Source organism: Cervus elaphus, chromosome 23, assembly GCF_910594005.1.
Source record: "Cervus elaphus chromosome 23, mCerEla1.1, whole genome shotgun sequence".
Lineage (NCBI taxonomy): Eukaryota > Metazoa > Chordata > Mammalia > Artiodactyla > Cervidae > Cervus > Cervus elaphus.
The window spans coordinates 73,475,914-73,494,477 of NC_057837.1; the positions used below are offsets into that span (position 1 = coordinate 73,475,914).

General features: G+C 43.7%; 1 protein-coding gene across 1 annotated transcript; it reads right to left on the bottom strand.

Annotated features, from left to right (window-relative positions):
* Positions 1-1,697: 1,697 nt before the first annotated feature.
* LOC122681566 (trophoblast Kunitz domain protein 1-like) lies at positions 1,698-11,863 on the bottom strand. Its single transcript, XM_043883775.1, has 6 exons — positions 11,752-11,863; positions 9,654-9,737; positions 8,455-8,529; positions 7,149-7,223; positions 2,498-2,693; positions 1,698-2,043 (listed from the first exon to the last, which is right to left on the bottom strand). Coding segments are annotated over exons 1-6 (525 nt in total). The 5' UTR covers positions 11,846-11,863; the 3' UTR covers positions 1,698-2,042.
* Positions 11,864-18,564: the final 6,701 nt, after the last annotated feature.

An 18,564-nucleotide genomic window follows, 5' to 3' on the forward strand; every position in this document is an offset into this window, starting at 1 on the left:
AGAATGTGAAAAAAAAAAAAAAACAGAATGTGATTCTAACAGTGGAATTTTGTCCAATATGGTCCACAAGGAGCATCCCAGCACCTAGAGCAGCACATGGCATTGGATGGTCAGTGAGTGGATGAGAGCAGATCAAAAGACAAGTAAGTTAACAGTAGTGTGTTTGCTCAGGTCCTCCTTTACAGACTCATGCAGGTGTCATCACACTTGGGTGTCAATGCCCCCCCTCTTACATTAACCCCACCTTCTTCAGAAGACAGGTATGACACAGGTAAGCTGTCAGCATCTCTTCTGGACAGACACCAGGTCTTTACCTGCCACTGGCCCAGGCAGACGTTGAGCTGGGGGAAGAGCATCTCAATCTGGGGCACACACCCTGATATTCTGGGTAGGAAAAAAGTAAGGGGAATGGGCAAAAGGGAGGAAGAGACAAACATCTCCAGAGCTGACCACACACTGCCCCTCACCTGGTTTCAAAACAGGAGAGCTGCCTCCCTGCATGGATCTCAGGCACTGGAGTGGATCTCAGGGACCTTGGAAGATCACTGCCACACTACCCCACCACAACTGCGGACTCTGCACCAGTGGTTCTTAGGACAGAGGACCTGGTTCGAGTCCCAGTTCTTTCTTTTGCTAACTCTGTGATCTGGGGTCTTATTTTATAACTAAAGTAAGCAAAGCTCAGAGATGTTGAGAATTTGCCAGAGATTTCAAGGAAGGGGAGTAAGAGCACCAGCACCCTGCGTGCTCTCATTCATTTAAATACACTATTTGCTGAGGTTCCCCAAGTCAAACTTCACCGATCCGAATTGAAACAGATACTGTCTGTTCTCCAGATGCATCCATCCTAAATCTTTCTAGAAGCACAGCAGGAAAATATCATCAAAGTCCCTTTACTCCCAAGTAGAAAATGAATACAGCAGATAAGTGCCATCTCTATGTTGCCATTCTCTTCCTTGAAGGATTGTTAGCATGATTAATAGAGTAATGCAGGCAAAACGCTTACACAGAGCCTGGGATACTAAATGGTAATTGCCCTTCTTTAACAAAAGTAAGAAGCCCCCTCCCCACCTGTGACTTCAGGGAATCGGATTCCTTAGAAAAGTGGCAACTGAGCCTCATACCCATTCTCCTTCTGAGAGTACAGGAGGAAAACCTGCCCCCAAATTTTACTTAACTTAGAAGAAAGGAATGAAAGCTCATGTGCAGATGTCTGTCTAACAGGGTTCTGTGTAGCTTAAGGTGGCTATTAAGTGGTCAATTATGCTGTAATGGGTTGCTTCCTATACCCGTAAGAGCAGTCTCTGGACAGTGAAACAGGAAGTGTCCACTGTCTGCAGAAGAGTTAGAAGTACCAAAATTCCCATGGACACTATTGGTTAAGGTTTGTAGTTTCAAGCAACAGACTCCACTCCAGTCAGGTTAACTTATAATATGCATTTATTGAAACAAATTATTGAATTATTTATTTAAAATTCATTATTATTGAAATATAAGCCACAGTGTTTGAAGCTCCGGAAAGGAAAATTGCAACATCATTGTGGGGTCACGGAGCTTCTTTATTCCAAACTTCTCTCATTACTGATTCTGAGAACTGGATGCAAGAAATTCTACATTCAACACCCACAAAGAGAGCAATGATGGTGAGGAGGGGGATGAAGCTGAGGATGCAGTGAGGATATGAGTTAAGACAAAATCCTGCATCAAACTGCAGGCTCTATAGTTACTCTGGTCATGAGGAATGTGCTATTACATTCCCTTATTTCTTCCTCAAATAATTAGGAACTGTCTACTTGGTGCCAGGAACTGAGCTAAATGCTAGGAATAAAGGGAAGACATTCTCATGGTGCTGAAAGCCAGCTAGATGAGACAGAATTAGACATGTTGACCAATAGAGGACAGGAAATAGATAGGTTCTGCTGAGGAAGATAGGGGAGAGAAGGACTGAGAGAGACTGAACAGTTTCAGAAGCAGCCATGGCCCAGCCCTGCAGGGGTCCTTCTCAGACGTCACATTTTCTGGGAACCACTCTTCACGTGTCCTCTGCAAAAAGAAAGGAACTTGTTGAGTGCTATCATTGTATCCCCAGACGTGGACACCCATCATCTTAGCAGAGCCTAGATTTTACAAAAAGTATGAAAGCGTATTCCTCATGACCTGAATGCCCAACCAGAAGGAGGTGAGTTTCCCATGCCAAGGCCAGGCGATCAGGAGCCCTGCAGACCTGCCCTGGAGAGTGGTTGATTCAGTATTCATATCTAAGATGGAGGAGCATGTGATTAGGCTTAGATTGTCATAAAAAGCATCTCGCTTTGACCTGCCACGCTGACTCCTGGAGAACTTGCTCAGTGTGTGGTTTCACAGGACACTGCCCCCTCTTCTACTGGGAAGCATTAAGGAGGAAGACACTGTGCAGGTTTGACTGGTGAGTGGTCCCCTGAGCTCCACCTCCTTCCCCAGTCCATCCCCTCCCCCTGTGCCCTGCCCCCTGTCTTACCACAGGGATACTGTCACTAGACAGCAGGTCACTATGCAGTCCGATAGTGTCTGGAAGTTGTTCTTGTTCCCTTCGCAGCCGCCATATACAAATGGCTCACAGTACCCGGTCTTGGCATTGTAGAAGTACCTGGTCATCTGGTCCTTGCAGGGACCCTTTAACTCAGGCTCCAGGCAGAATTCAGGCTTAGAAGCTGCTGGGAAAGGAGGGGCAATGGCTCAGTTATGAAGACGGACATCATAGCTCGTACAAGGACAACAGCTAGAACTGCCAATTTGTTTGCAATAGAGAATGCTAGGTTTTGGAGGATGGTCAGATGGAAAAGGCCATTTGAAAACCTTCTTTCTGGGACAGAATTAGGAATGTTGCTAGAGGTGACATGATATACTAATTATGTTCAATTATATATCTCCTCATGAAATATTTTAACAAAAATTGGTATAAGGCCTTTGCTTAACCTAAGAAACTTCTAAGGGACTTCCCTGGTGGGCCCCTGGTTAAGAATCCACCTTTGAGTGCAGGAATCCAGGGTTCAAGCCCTTTGTAAGAGAATTAAAGTCCCACATCCTTCGGGACATCTAAGTCAGCAGGCCACAGCTGCTGAGTTTGTGCCCTGCAGCTAACACCAAAAGCACCACATAAATGCTCAAAAAAAGAAATACACAACTCTATAGCAACGAAACAGTTAGAACTGGACATGGAACAACAGACTGGTTCCAAATAGGAAAAGGAGTATGTCAAGGCTGTATATTGTCATCCTGCTTATTTAACTTAATACAGACTACATCATGAGAAATGCTGTGCTGGATGAAGCACAAGCTGGAATCAAGATTGCTGGGAGAATATCAATAACCTCAGAAATGCAGATGATACCACCCTTATGGCAGAAAGTGAAGAAGAAATAAAAAGCCCCTTGATGAAAGTGAAAGAGGAGAGTGAAAAAGTTGGCTTAAAGCTCAACATTCAGAAAACTAAGATCATGACATCCGGTCCCATCACTTCATGGAAAAAAAAGATGGGGAAACAGTGAAAGACTTTATTTTGAGGGAGTCCAAAATCACTGCAGATGGTGATTGCAGCCATGAAACAAAAAGATGCTTGCTCCTTGGAAGGAAAGTTATGACCAACCTAGACAGCATATTAAAAAGCAGAGATATTACTTTGCCAACAAAGGTCTATCTCATCAAGGTATGGTTTTTCCAGTAGTCATGTATGGATGTGAGAGTTGGACTATAAAGAAAGCTGAGCGCCAAAGAATTGATGCTTTTGAACTGTGGTGTTGGAGAAGACTCTTGAGAGTCCCTTGGATAGCAAGGGGATCCAATCAGTCCATCCTAAAGGAAATCAGTCCGGAATATTCATCAGAAGGACTGATTTTGAAGCTGAAACTCCAATACTTTAGCCACCTGATGTGAAGAGCTGACTCATTTGAAAAGACCCTGATGCTGGAAAAGATTGAAGGCAGAAGGAGAAGGGGACAACAGAGGATGAGGTGGTTGGATGGCATCACCAACCAACACAACATAAGTTTGTGTGGACTCTGGGAGCTGGGGATGGACAAGGAGGCCTGGCATGCTGCAGTTCATGGAGTGCAAAGAGTCGGACACAACTGAGCGACTGAACTGATGGCAACAAAAAGAGGTCACCGGTAAAAATCATTCCTTATATGTCAATAATTACTGTGTCTGGGTACCTGGGTTTTATAATACTGTTCTCTGCACCTTTGTATATGGTAAAAACATTCCACCACGAATAAAAAAAATGTGAAGCAATCATGCCATAATGGAAAAGAGCATGTAGAAAATGTACCAGTCTGTTTACTTCTGATCCATCAGGAGGACTGAATAAATTGAATGTTAAACTATCAATATGTTGATACTGTGATTATAAGAAGACATATATGTGGTTTGTTTTTTTCATCCTTTTCCTGACACAGAGTTGCTAAAACTCTTGATGTTTCTCTTCTGATGAGAACAATTAAAGTGTCTTCTGGTATGTGAAGACAGTGATTTTGGAAAGGCCATCACAAACCAGAATGGGCTCTTATTGCACAGGAAAGGACTGTCTACAGGGCGGTGGGCACTTTCATTCCCACCCTCCACCGTGGTCTTCTATCTACCATCCCTTTGCCTTCCCTCAACCTCAGGGAGGATAATGGAGCTGTCTGTTGAAAAGTCTCCCATGGCAAATGATTTAATGCATCATGACTAGGTAATTAAGAGTCCCTAGAAACTTCAACAGAGCAAGACAATATGTTATTGGAGAGACCTGGGCTCCATCCAGGGAACAACATAGGTCACACTCCATGTGGACCACTGCAGCAGCCTGCTCGCTGGGCACTGGGTCTCTGTCTCTGCTCTTTGCCCCCTAGAGGACACTCTGTGCACTGCAGCCTCAGAGATCCTGTTATTGAGCCCTGTCCCATTGCTCCCAAGACCACCTCCTCAGTGACTCCCCTTTTCTCTGAGAATCAAACTCTGATTCTCATAAAGGCCCACAAGGCTCCTCATGACCTTCCCCCATGACATCTCTGCCTCATCCCCTTCCACTCCCCTCTCCTCCACTCACTCAGCTCCAGCCACCCTAGACCTAGCTGCTGCTCAAACCGACCAGGCATGTTATTTCTGCAGCCTCTGCTCAATGCCTCCTTATCACGGGTTTCCCTGAAACTGTAGAGTTAAGGCACAGCATCCTTTTTAAGCACTACTCCCTATGTTCTAAAAACTTATAACCTACCGTCGGATATCTCCTCTTTGCTATTATTTGTCTCTCTACTACAAGACAAGCTATATTGCCATATTTTTTCACAGCTGTTTCTCCACCCCAAGAACAATGCATTGTAGGGACATAATAACTCCCATTGTCATTCTCTCCACAGGTGCACAGTCATCACATAGAATGGATATAATTGATTTCCTTTTAGTAAAAAAAATCACCTTAATGATGGGACATATCTACATAATGGTTAATGTCCCACTAACATTCAGTCTCCTTACAGGATAGTAAAATGGTCTGTATGGGTTATCATTAATCTGAAAACCTGTCTGAAACCAACTATCTGTGGACTTTTATGGAGGCTTTCAATAAATAGCCATATTGACTGCGTTAGTGGCCATTGCTGATTGATCTCAATCTCAGAGTCTTCCCTCCTCTCTAGAGGTGCTGGCAAGAAAGTGGTGAAATTTCCAACCTCTAAATGGGTGTTTGAGTTTTTTGGAGGATGAGCCCAGACCTGAAGATTTCCTAGGTTGATTTCCCTGAGTGGTCTCGTGACTTCACAAAGAAAGGAAATTCTGGGAGGTTCAGGAGGCCTGGGCAATGAAGCAGGACAAGGATCAAATATGGATCAAATGTATGAATAATAAAATAATGTCAAAAGAGGACAAGTAAAGGGCCTGGAGACTTTACTCATGTTGTCTCAGCCTAGATCCCATGAGACAGGGACTGTGTTTGTTGTGTTCCTGCAGGTGCTCTGCTCAGTGGTCCTATGTCTTTCTACTGATTTTAATAATAGAGGAATAATCACTACTTGACATATCAATATTGTTTCTTGACCAAAGGAGATGAAGATCATGTTCTTCATGTTATCACACTGGTGGGAAATAAACAAAACTGGTCATGAAATGTGAATAGATTATTTATATTCATGACTGATAATCAAAGAATGCTTGTATATTTTTCCCCTAGTCAGATGAAGAAATCGCAGATGACTCGCCCGAGGACACAGAGCATAGGGGTGGTAGAGTCAGGACAAGATACTATGACGTCATAACCCATCTGATACAATACCTGATTCTACCAGGAATTCTGAAGATACCATTTATTTGTAAGGGTTTCTGGATGCAGTGTCCTACTTTCATTACTTCCCTGTCTGCAAACCGCACCTAAGCTCCCAAATCACAGCAGAGAGTGAGTCTGGGTTTCCCTTGACACCAAATATGTGGTGTCTCTACCAACATCAACCAATTCCCCAAACCACTCCCTGGGTGTCCCCCAGTCACTTGACATCTGTGCAGTTAGTTCAGATCCCGCCCATTGAGGGATCATAACCATCCTCAGTTTAGTACCAACCATGTGGTCCAAAGCTACTTATGCTTGTGATCAAATGGCTAAAATTAGGATTTTCCATGACCACAACTCCATGTTCAATAGCTGAATGGAACTGACAACCAAACTTAGGAAAACCCTTACTGACTGTTCTCAGATTAATAGACTTGAAAATTCACAGAGTGAAGTGGCGGAGGTGCATACAATGAAGGGGACTGTAGGTTGGCAGAGTCTCCATGCCCTAGTGAGCATAGCACTCTCACATCGTGTATTTGTATTCACCACCCAAAAACTCTCTGAATCCCAATATTGATGCAGGTTTGAGGTTTCAAAGCAAAGAAGAACTAAAGAGCCTCTTGATGAAAGTGAAAGAGGAGAGTGAAAAAGTCAGCTCTGGGATATGTTGATGGACAGGGAGTCCTGGTGTGCTGCAGTCCATGGGGTCGCAAAGAGTCAGACACGACTGAGTGACTGAACTGAGCTGACTGAACTGAGGTTTCAAGAAATAGGCTTATTGATTGAATCGTTGGCCATTGGTGATTGATCTCAATCTCAGTGACCTTCCCTCTCACCAGAGGTGCAGAAAATACAAAACCTTTCTTACCATGTTTGAGTATTTGTGTTGGGAACTCCTCGACTGTATGGTTCTCGAGCTGCATTCCAGAAATCATCCCCTGACCTACAAAGGAAAGTAAATTGCAAGAGTTTCAGGAGACCTGGTCCATGAAACAGGGAAAGAATCAAAAATGGACAAGAAAATGACAGTCAAAAAGGACAAGGGAAGGAGCCCGGAGACCTTAGTAACATTGTCTCAGGCTTGGTCCCACAGCCTACCACACAGGGGCTGTGTTTCCTGCTTTCCCTGGAGTTCTTCTCCACAGTGGCTCTGCATCTTTCAGTTAGTTTTCATAATAGAAAAATAATCATAATTTGATAAATAAATAGTTTTAATTGTCCAAAACAAGTAGGTATAAAGTTTTTTTCAGATTAACACATCATGGTGGAAAATGGACAAATCCGGTTATGAAATGGGAATAAGCTGTTTATATTCATGACTCATCATCATTCAAAGAACTCATGTAAAAAATTTCCCCTGTTCAGATGAGGAAGCTACAAATGACTTGCCCCACAACACAAGCATTTGGGTAGTGGGATCAGGACAAGATACTGTCATATCACACCCCATTGATACACTATTGATTCTGCTAGGAGCTTGAAAATACAGAGAAAGGATGAGAGTTTCTGGGTGCAATGTCCTACTTTCACTACTCACCTCCCCAAGCCCCATGTAAGCCCTCAAATCATAAGGCAAGGTGAGTCTGGGGTTTTTCCTGACTGCAAAGATATGGTTTCTGCACCAATCACATCCAATTCCCGATACCCAGTGGGCGCCCCACTGTCTATTGACTTCTGATACCATATCTGTGGAGTCAGTGCCAATGCCACAGGTTGAGATATCAAGACTCTCCTGACTTCTCAAGACTCTCCAGCCAGGTGGTTCACATACATCTGACCAAGTAATTAAAAGTGGGTGTTTCCATGACCCCACCTCCATACTCAATAACTCAATCAAACCAGCGACTGAACTCAGGAAAACCTGTACTTACTGCCCTCAGATTAATATACAGGAGAAAACTCAGAAACAGTGAAATGGAAGAGACATGGAGGGCAAAGAAAGAGTGGAGGTGTGGGGAGTGTTCATGCCTTAGCTAGCAAAACACCCTCACATCATCACCACTGGCTCCCACCCATGAGCTCATTGAATGCCAAAATTTATGGAGTTTCATTTTTATTTTTTAATTTTTATTGAGGTTTCCATCAACAGGGATATTGATTGTATCATTGGGCAGCAATGACTGATCTCAACTGCAGTGCCCTCCCTTCTTACTACAGGTGAAGAAGGTTCAAACCTTTAAATCCATTACTGATTTTGTCAGCCAGTTCTTTTAGTATACCGGATCCCAGTCCATGAATAATCTTGGTACCTAAGAAAGACAAAAATTCCACAATTTTCAGCAGTCTTAGACCATGAACCAGGACAAGGATCAAATATGGATAATAAAATGATAGTCACATGTGGATGAGGGAAAAGGCCTGGACACTGCTCATTTTCCCAGGTCATTCTGACAAATTTTTATAAGAGAGGAATGATCAATATTTGACATAAGTGTTCTTTCCGACCCAAGCAAGTAGGTAGAGAAATTATTTCAAATGAACATATCCACAGGAAAATCACCAAGATTTGCCATGAATGTGAATAAACTCTCTATATTTATGACCAGTAATATGTTCAAAGAACACATGTAGCAGGTATCTGCTGTTCACATGAGGAAGCTGTAGATGACTTGCCCCAGGACACACAGCATGTAGGTGGCAGGGTCAAGACAAGATATGGTCAGGCCACAACCCATTTGATATACTATCCTATTCTGCCAGGAACTCTGAAAATACCGATAACTGCTGAGAGCTTCTGGGTTCATTGTCCCACTTTCATTACTCCCCTGTCCCCAGACCTAACCAGAGCTCCCAAAGCACAGGGAGAGTGACTGTGGGTTCCCTGACACCAAATACATGGTGTCTACAGCACCAACATCCAATTCCCCAAACACCCACTGGGTGTCTGCAAGTCAATTTTATTCCGATACAAAATCTAGAGAGTTAGTACAGATTCTGCATGTTGAGGGCTCAAAATTATCCTCAACCCTGGTGATAGTGAAGTGGTTGTGATTTGACAAAGCAGCGAAAGCATGAAAATAGAATTACCCTACTCCATGTTCAATAACTCACTAAAGCTGATGACCAATTTCAGGAAGACCACTCACATAGGGATCTCACATTATTATTAAGGATAAATATAAGCACAGTAAAATGAGTGAGACATGCAGGGCAAAGTGGAAGTGTAGTTGTGAGGAGCCTGTATGTCCTAGAGAACACTGGACCCTCACATCACTGTCGTGTGATACCACCCCAAAAACTCCCTGAATGCCCATATTTATGGATTTTCATTGAGTTTTCACTAAACAGGCATATTGACTGAATCCTTGGCCAGTGGTGATTGTTCTCAATCCCAGTGCCCTCCCCTCTCCCCAGAGGTGGAAAAAGTTCAAACCTTTAACCAAACCGCCGATGACATTTCTAATCACGTCTATTATTGACCGCTTCTCAGGTGCCCTTCTATGGTTTGTCTCCAGACCTATGAAAGACAGTAGATTCCAGGAGTTTCAGGAGGCGGGGCTCATGCAACAGGACAAGGATAAAATATGCATAATTAAGTAATGGTCAACAGTGGACAAGGAAGGGGACAAATATGGGTAATAAAATAGTAGTCAAAAGAAGACAAGGAAAGGGCCTGGAGACTTTACTAATATTGTATCAGCCTTGGTCCCAGGGGCAAACCCACACTGGGCTCTGTGTGTTTCTTATTTTCTCTGCAGTGGCTCTGCACACTCATCCCAGGCTTTTCTGGTTATATTTCATAATAGAGGAATAATTGTTATTTGACACCTAAATATTGCTTCTAGCCCAAAGCAAGTAGGTAGAGAAATCATTTTCAGATTAACACATCTTGGTGGAAAATGCACAAAATTCACCATGAACTGTGATTCAACTCTTTATATTCATGACTGGTTTCTGTTCAAAAACCCATGTAACATGTATCCCCCTGTTTCAATGAGAAAATTGCTGATGACTTGACCGAGGACATGACATGTAGGTATCTGGGTCAGGACAAGACACTGTCACATTACAACCCATTTGATGCACTACCTCATTCTGCCAGGAACTCTGAAAATACAGATAACTGAGAACAGTTTCTGGGTGCAAGGTCCTACTTTCATGAATCCCCCCTTTTAGAGCATCACCTGAGCCCCTGAATCACAGGGGAGAATGAGTCTGGGTTTGACTCTGACAACAAAGATGTGGTCCTTTAAGAGCAACTGAGTCCCCAAACACCCACTAGGTGTCTAGCAAGTCAATTAACTTCTGATTAGAAATCTGTGGAGTTAGTGCAGATTCTGCAGGTTGAGGACTCAAGACCATCCTCAATTCAGCTGCTAGCCCTGAGGTCCCGAGTTGCTCAAAGTTATGATCTAATGGCAAAAATAAGGATGTTCATGACCCACCTTCAAAATCAATGGCTCAATACAATTGGTGGCTGAACTTAGGAAAAAACACTTGCTTACACTTCCCAGGTAACTATACAAAATGTAACTCATGGCAGTAAAATGGAAGAGATGTATATGCAAAGTGGGAGGGAGGGGTGCCCAGCCTCTGTGCCCTAGTGAGCACAGCACCCTCACATCAACTTCCTGTTTTCAAAAACACACAAGCTCTCTGAGCCCAGTTTAATGTATTTCTTCCCAGGGTTCACTAAACAGCCATAGTGGTTGGATCATCAGCCACGGGTGATTGATCTCACTCTCAGGGCCCTCCCCTCTCCACAGAGGTGCTGGAATGAGACATGGTGAAAACTGGAACCATGAAATGGATGTTTGAAGTTTCTTGGAGAACAACTCCATCCTGAAGGTACCTTGAGTCTCCTCTTGTGACTCATCTTATAACCTATAAAGTCAGTAAATCCCAAGTTTTAGGAGGCCTGGGCTATTAACCAAAACAAAGATCAAATATGCAGCTTTTTATTACTGCACAATAGCAAGATTCATGGGCAAGGCAGGGATCATGAATAGAGTCTCAGAAATGGACCCTGATCTAGTAGAGTTAGGTGGGATAGATATATATTTAATATAAAATTTTAATACATATCCTTATGAGCGTCATGATGTCAGTAGAGTTAAAAGTTTCCAACATAAGACTTCCCTGGTGGTCCAGTAGATAAGAATCCACATACTAATGTGGGGGACATGGGCTTGATCCTGGTTGGGAAGATTCCACATATCTTGGGGCAACTAAGCAGGTGATCTGCAATTACTGAGCCCAGAGGCCTACAGTCCCTCCTCAGCAAGAAGAGAAGCCACCCCAACAAGAAGCCCACACACCACAACCAGAGAGTAGCCCTGGTAACTAGGGAATATCCTCACATACTCAAGAAGACCAATGCTGCCAAAACTGAACAAACAAACATCCTGCCCAATGTGACAGGAGAAATCCAGAGAAGACTGGTAGCAGTGTGGTCACAACCGGCCCCAGCTCTTCCATAGACTTCCATCATTTCCCTCCAGTCTGTACAGGAGAGGTGAATGCAGACCTACCTTGGTCCTGGGTATGGTGTTCATACACAGGGGTGCTGTCCACCAGGACAACCAGGAGGAAGAGAAGGGCTGCAGAGAGACAGAGCCGGTTCATCTTTGTGGGCTTGCAGGAGGGCTCCTGAGGATGCTGGGGACGGAAAGACTGAGCTTTTAATATCCTGGCTGGGGGTGGGATCAGAGGATGAGGAAGGGAGTGAGGCATGGGAGGAACTGGGTCAGTCCTGTTTATTGTGAAATCTCCCTCCTAACCATGCCTTCTTTCTGCAGGGACCAAGTCTGAGAAGTAGCCTGAGAACAGCAATTATCAGGCTTGATTATGCCTGTGGGTCTAATGTTAGCACAGACTGTGATCAGACAGATGGAGTTTGTCCAATATGGACATTCAGAGACATCTGAGCACCTGGAGCCGTGCGTGGCACATACATGATGGACGGTCAGTGAGGGGATGAGAGTGGATTGAAGGACACAGGTGAATAGCAGTGTGTTAGCCCAGGTCCTCCTTTTCAGCCTTGTGATACTTTCATCACATCTGGGCCTCAATACCCTGATCCCCCTCACCTACCTCAGATGACAGGGGTGACACAGGACAGCTTCCTGCAACCATTGCCATAGCTTCTCCACTGGATGGACAGTTGCTCTTTTTCAGGCATTGGTCCAGGCAGGAACTGAGCTGGAGGAGGTTAGGCCATCCTGGAGTATAACCTTCATTATGCATTGAAAAACGAGTAAGGGGAGGGGGCCGAAGGGAAGCAGGGAACTGAATACATCTCCACCACTTGACCAATTGCTGTCCCTCTCCTGGTATTGCAAACAGAAATGCTGCCTGCATGAGTGGACTTCAGGGGACCTTAGAAGACTTCCTATGGCCACCTTCTTCCTCCTGCTCTCTCTCATTGGTGATGGGGTCATAGGACCTCAATTAGGGTACCAGCTCTGTGTATTCCTAACTTTGTGTGTGAGGATTTATATCTCCCAGAACCTCATGTGTTCAGGTATCATGTGAGATCTGTGCTTCCCACATCATGCCACTGTCGTAACAATGGAGGCAACTGACATGTATTCCTTCTCTAGAGAAGTCAAAGTCCTTTGTAGTAAGTCAGTTTAGTTCAGTTCAGTCGCTCAGTTGTGTCCAACTCTATGCGACCCCATGAATCGCAGCATGCCAGGCCTCCCTGTCCATCACCAACTCCCGGAGTTTACCCAAAATCATGTCCATCGAGTCGGTGATGCCATCCAGCCATCTCATCCTCTATCATCCCCTTCTCCTTCTGACCCCAATCCCTCCCAGCATCAGGGTCTTTTCCAATGTGTCCACTCATTGCATGAGGTGGCCAAAGTATTGGAGTTTCAGTTTCATCATCAGTCCTTCCAATGAACACCCAGGACTGATCTCCTTTAGGATGGACTAGTTGGATCTCCTTGCAGTCCAAGAGACTCTCAAGAGTCTTCTCCAACACCACAGTTTAAAAGTATCAATTCTTTGACGCTCAGCTTTTTTCACCATCCAACTCTCATATTCATACAAGACCACTGGAAAAACCAAAGCCTTGACTGGATGGACCTTTGTTGGCAAAGTAATGTCTCTGCTTTTTAATATGCTATCTAGGTTGGTCATAACTTTCCTTCCAAGGAGTAAGCATCTTTTAATTTCATGGCTACAATCATCATCTGCAGTGATTTGGAGCCTCAAAAAATAAAGTCTTCCACTGTTTCCCCATCTATTTCCCATGAAGTTATGGGACCAGATGTCATGATCTTAGTTTTCTAATGTTGAACTTTAAGCCAACTTTTTCACTCTACTCTTTCACTTTCATCAAGAGGACTTTGAGTTTCTCTTCACTTTCTGCAATAAGGGTGGTATCATCTGCATATCTGAGGTTATTGATATTTCTCCCAACAATATTGATTCCAGCTTGTGCTTCTTCCAACCCAGCATTTCTCATGATGTACTCTGCATATAAGTTAAATAAGGAAGATGAAATATACAGCCTTGACGTACTCCTTTCCCGATTGGAACCAGTCTGTTGTTCCATGTCCAGTTCTAACTGTTGCTTCCTGACCTGCATGTAGGTTTCTCAAGAGACAGGTCAGGTGGTCTGGTATTCCCATCTCTTTCAGAATTTACACAGTTTATTGTGATCCACACAGTCAAAGGCTTTGACGTATTTGATAAAGCAGAAATAGATGTTTTTCTGGAACTCTCTTGCTTTTTTGATGATCCAGTGGATGTTGGCGATTTGATCTCTGGTTCCTCTGCCTTTTCTGAAACCTGCTTGAACATCTGGAAGTTCTCGATTCACATATTGCTGATGCCTGGATTGGAGAATTTTGAGAATTACTTTACTAGCGTGTGAGATAAGTGCAATTGTGCACTAGTTTGAACATTCTTTGGCATTGCCTTTCTTTGGCATTGGAATAAAAACTGACCTTTTCCAGTTCTGTGCCCACTGCTGAGTTTTCCAAATTTGCTGGCATATTGAGTATAGTACTTTAACAGCATCATCTTTCAGGATTTGAAATAGCTCAACTGGAATTCCATCACGTCCACTAGCTTTGTTCATAGTGATAATAGCAATAATGAGTCATTACATCAGGGAAAACTTAAATTCCTGATTGTGGCAGGCATTATCCTAAGCACCTAACACATAAAACTCATCAAATCCTCACAAATCTTAAAAGAAAGGGGAGTAACTGTTGATATTTCCTCATGTGACTGAGGAGGTACCTGAGATAACAGGAAATAAATTTGCTTAGGTCATAACTTGTAGAGAGAGGATTGGGACCCAGGGATCTGACTTCAGAGTCTGTGCATATGCACTCTGCTGCATTGCAACCTGTAAACTCGAGTGCACACATCAGGGGTGACACATCCTTGTGTGTTTACTTGCAGTTAAAACCATGTAGCACACTTGAGAAGGGCAGTATGTCTTAATACCAAGTTACCCCAGGACAGAAGGACATCAGTAGCCAGTTACACACAAAATACCCACTGTGAGGGTAGGGTCTGCTCTCTCCTGAGATATTTCACATGAATGATTTCATTTAACCACAGATGAATCCAATAACATCTGGATCCTTATCCAGTTGTGTCAAGGAGAAAGCCAAGGCTCAGAGCAGTAAAGCCACTTGCTCAGGACACACAACCTGCAGATGGTACAAGTGATTAATAGAATTTAGTTCAAGAGGCCCCCTAGCCCTTCCCCTCTTCCTGCTCAATCTGTCCACCTGAGACCAGGGAGCAGCAGAGGTCCCGCTAAGAGCACAAACTCCTCTTATCCCCCCTCCTCTCTCATCTGTCTGTCCTTCTAAACCAGTGTCTTCCTGTCCTGTCCTCACTTTTGCCCAGGTTAAAGCAAGCCCCACCCCCCAGTCCCCTGGAATGGAAGCTTCCGGATGGGCTGATCCTCTCTCTACCTCCCCCTCCCTGTGTCATGTATAACTGAGATCTCTGATTAGGAAGCTTCCCCATTCCTGGGGGCATCTTCAGAGAAATCAAAGGACAGGAAAATCACAGGGTGTGTATCTGGATAAACCAGAGAATCCAAAACTCTGATATAGAGTCATATCTCTTCTCTTCATGCTCAGTTTTTTCCTCTAAAAAATGAGAAAATTGAATTCCATGCTATCTAATGCCACATCCTGAAAGGATGGAATGCATCTGGGGCATGCAGAAGATGTTTAGAATATTCTGAGGCTTTGTCCAGTGAGTATCATTCATATTCAAAGCATGAGGGGTCAATTTTAGTCTAATTGATAAAACAGCTCCTGGCTTTTTGGAAATAAGTAGTTTACTTTCTTAAAATGGTGTGGTGAATACTATTTTTGTTAGAATTATTTTCAGGCTTAAAAGAGAAAAAACACAAACCAAAGATTGCAAATCTGGCTAACATCCAAGTATTATTAACCCACACAGTACCATTTACAATTTTGAAACATTTACAGGATTTAACAGTGGGAGATTTTATTAAAAATTGACTTCTTACATTGTTAGAAAAAGTAAGTGATCTGACAACATAGTCCTACCATTTAACTAGAACCCTCTTCTGCCCATAGGATTTTCCAGGCAAGAATACTGGAGTGGACACACATTCCCTTCTCCAGGTGATCTTCCCAATGCTGGGATCAAACTCGGGTCCTCTGCATTGCAGGCAGATTCTCTACCATCTGAGCCACTAGGAAGCAGTGACTCTCAACTCTGAGAGAGCTTCAGAATCCATTAGACATTTGTTGAAACACAGATCTGAGGCCTCCACTTTCTGAGGCTTAATTTTGTAAGACATGGTTGGGACCTGAGTATCTGCATCTACAAAGTTTCCAGGACTGAGGATGTGCTCAAGGGACCACGTTCTGAAAGCCATGAACTAAGCTAAGCAGAGCTGCTCTCTTCTCAGGAGGGCAGCGTTCTCTCCAGTTTCCACAATCCCCGCCATTCCTTGTTGTCCGTCCTGCCTCCACCCCCACTCCAAATATGTCCAGCCGTATTACTCACCTGCTCCAGGGGCATTTAACATTATGACCTATGGGATGGGCTCACAGTAAGTATTCAGGAAAAGGTGTTAGTTTATTTTTAGCCAATAGGTCATGGCTGTGATCACCGTAGGTCTGGGACAGTCATCCCTGATCTTGACATTGTTATTCTTTGCTTTGCAGCTGCCAAATACAAATGTCTCCAAGAACCCAGATCAGGCCTTGTAGAAGTATCTAATTACTTTGGTCTTGCAGGGACCCATGTATGGAAATAGCAGGCAGAAGTCAGGTCACAGGGCTGCAGAGATGGGAGGATCTTGGTGAAAGAGGAAGATGATCATCACTCTTTGGTCTACCAGGTGAACAACTGAAACCACCAGCTTGTTTGTAATAGAGATGGTAGGGGTGCAGGGGGTGAGTGTGAAAAGGCCCTTTGATATCCTTCTGTCCAGGGCATTATTACCAATGTCATTAGGTGCCACAGTGAGAGGATAATACTGGAAATAATTACAGGTTGTTACTGAATATCTATATATTTATTGACATTATGCCACTGATTTACTCCAAAAGAACAAAAAGGGAGGATACTTATTATGAATATTCTCCATATGTTGATAATGATCAGAGTTGGACAATAGCCTGTGAGTTTCTAATATAATTTTCTGGACACATGTGTGGTGTTGTGGAAACATTTCACTGTTGGAAAAGAAAGTGTGACATTGGATAACCAACAGTAGAGCACATTGAACACTGCTCAGTGTCATTTGGCAGCCTGGATGGGAGGAGAGTTTGGGGGAGAATGAATACATTTATATATGTGGCTGAGTTGCTTTGCTGACCTCCCGAAACTATTACAATATTGTTAACCGACTATGTTGTTAGTCACTCAGTCGTGTCCTACTCCTTGTGACCCAGTGGACTGCAGCCTACCAGGCTCCTTTGTTCACGGAATTCTCCAGGCAGGAATACTTGAGTGGGTTGCCATTTCCTTCTCCAGTCATGACTGCTAATCCTTTCAAAAAATTCATGTAATATGGCCAATTGTTCACTTGAGGACACTGCAAAATGACTTGCCCAAGGACACAAAATGTTTGAGTGTTAAACGATCAGGACAAGTCACAACCCATTTAATCAAGTAACTTTTTCTCCAGGAATTCTGAAACTGCACAGAACAGGGAAGGGGTTCTGAGTGCTCTGTTCAACATAATATCGTCCTGTCACTGAGCCTCACCCCAGACACAAATGGTAGAAAAGAGTGAGTCTGGGTTTTGTCCCTGACACCAAATGTGTGGATCTCTGCCAGTAGGAACCAGTTCCTCACACCCACTGGGCATCCAAGAGTCAATTTACTTCTGACACTAAATCCACAGAGGTGACCCAGACATCACAAGGTGAGGGCTCCATCCCTGAGGTTGGCCCACACTCTCAAGTGTTGATCACAATTTCTACTGTCACTTACACGTGTGACTGACTGGCTATAAATTTGCAGGCTTTCTGATCCACCTCCCATGTTCAATAACTTATTAGAAATATTCAGAGAACTCAGGAAAACCATTTACTTACTGTACCCAGGTATTATAAAACATTAAAAGTCAGGAACAGCCTAATGGAGGAGAGGCATCAGGTAAATGGGGAGTTGGGGGTGCCAAGCCTCCAAGACCTCTCAGGACTCTCCCCCTTCTCAAGCCCTTGATGTTATCACCTTCCTTGAGGCTCTCTGAACCCAGCATTCATGGGTTTTAATTGAGGGTGGAGGCAGGCAAGTTGATAAAATCATTGACCATTGGTGATTAAACTCAGTATCAGTACTCTCTCTTGTCCTCAGAGGGATAGAGAGGTGATAGTTTTAACCCTATAATCAGCTGATGGAAAATACTGGAGTCCAGTCCCATCCAGACTCTATCTCAGGTCCCATCCATCACTCATTTCATGATTTATAAAAATACATAAAATTCCAAGACTTTCAGGTTGCCTGGAGTATGAACAGAGACAGGGATCAAATATGGATCTTCTTATGACACTACAGTAGTATCAGGGGCAAGTTATGTGCATTGCATGTGATGGACAAACAGTGAGTGGATGAGAGCAAATCACAGGATGAGTAAGTGAACAGCAGTGTATGAGCTCAGGTCCTCGTTTTCAGCCTCCTGTAGCTGCCATCACATCTGGACATCAATTACTTCACCCAACACAGCCTCACTTAGATCAGAAGACCAGAGTGAAACAGAAACCTTCCTGCATCCATTGCTACAGCTTCTCTACTGGATAGAGACTTGCTCTTTTCCTTGCTGTTCCCTGTAGGAATTTAGCTGTGAAGGTGATGTCCTGCTGGGGCAGAAACCCTGT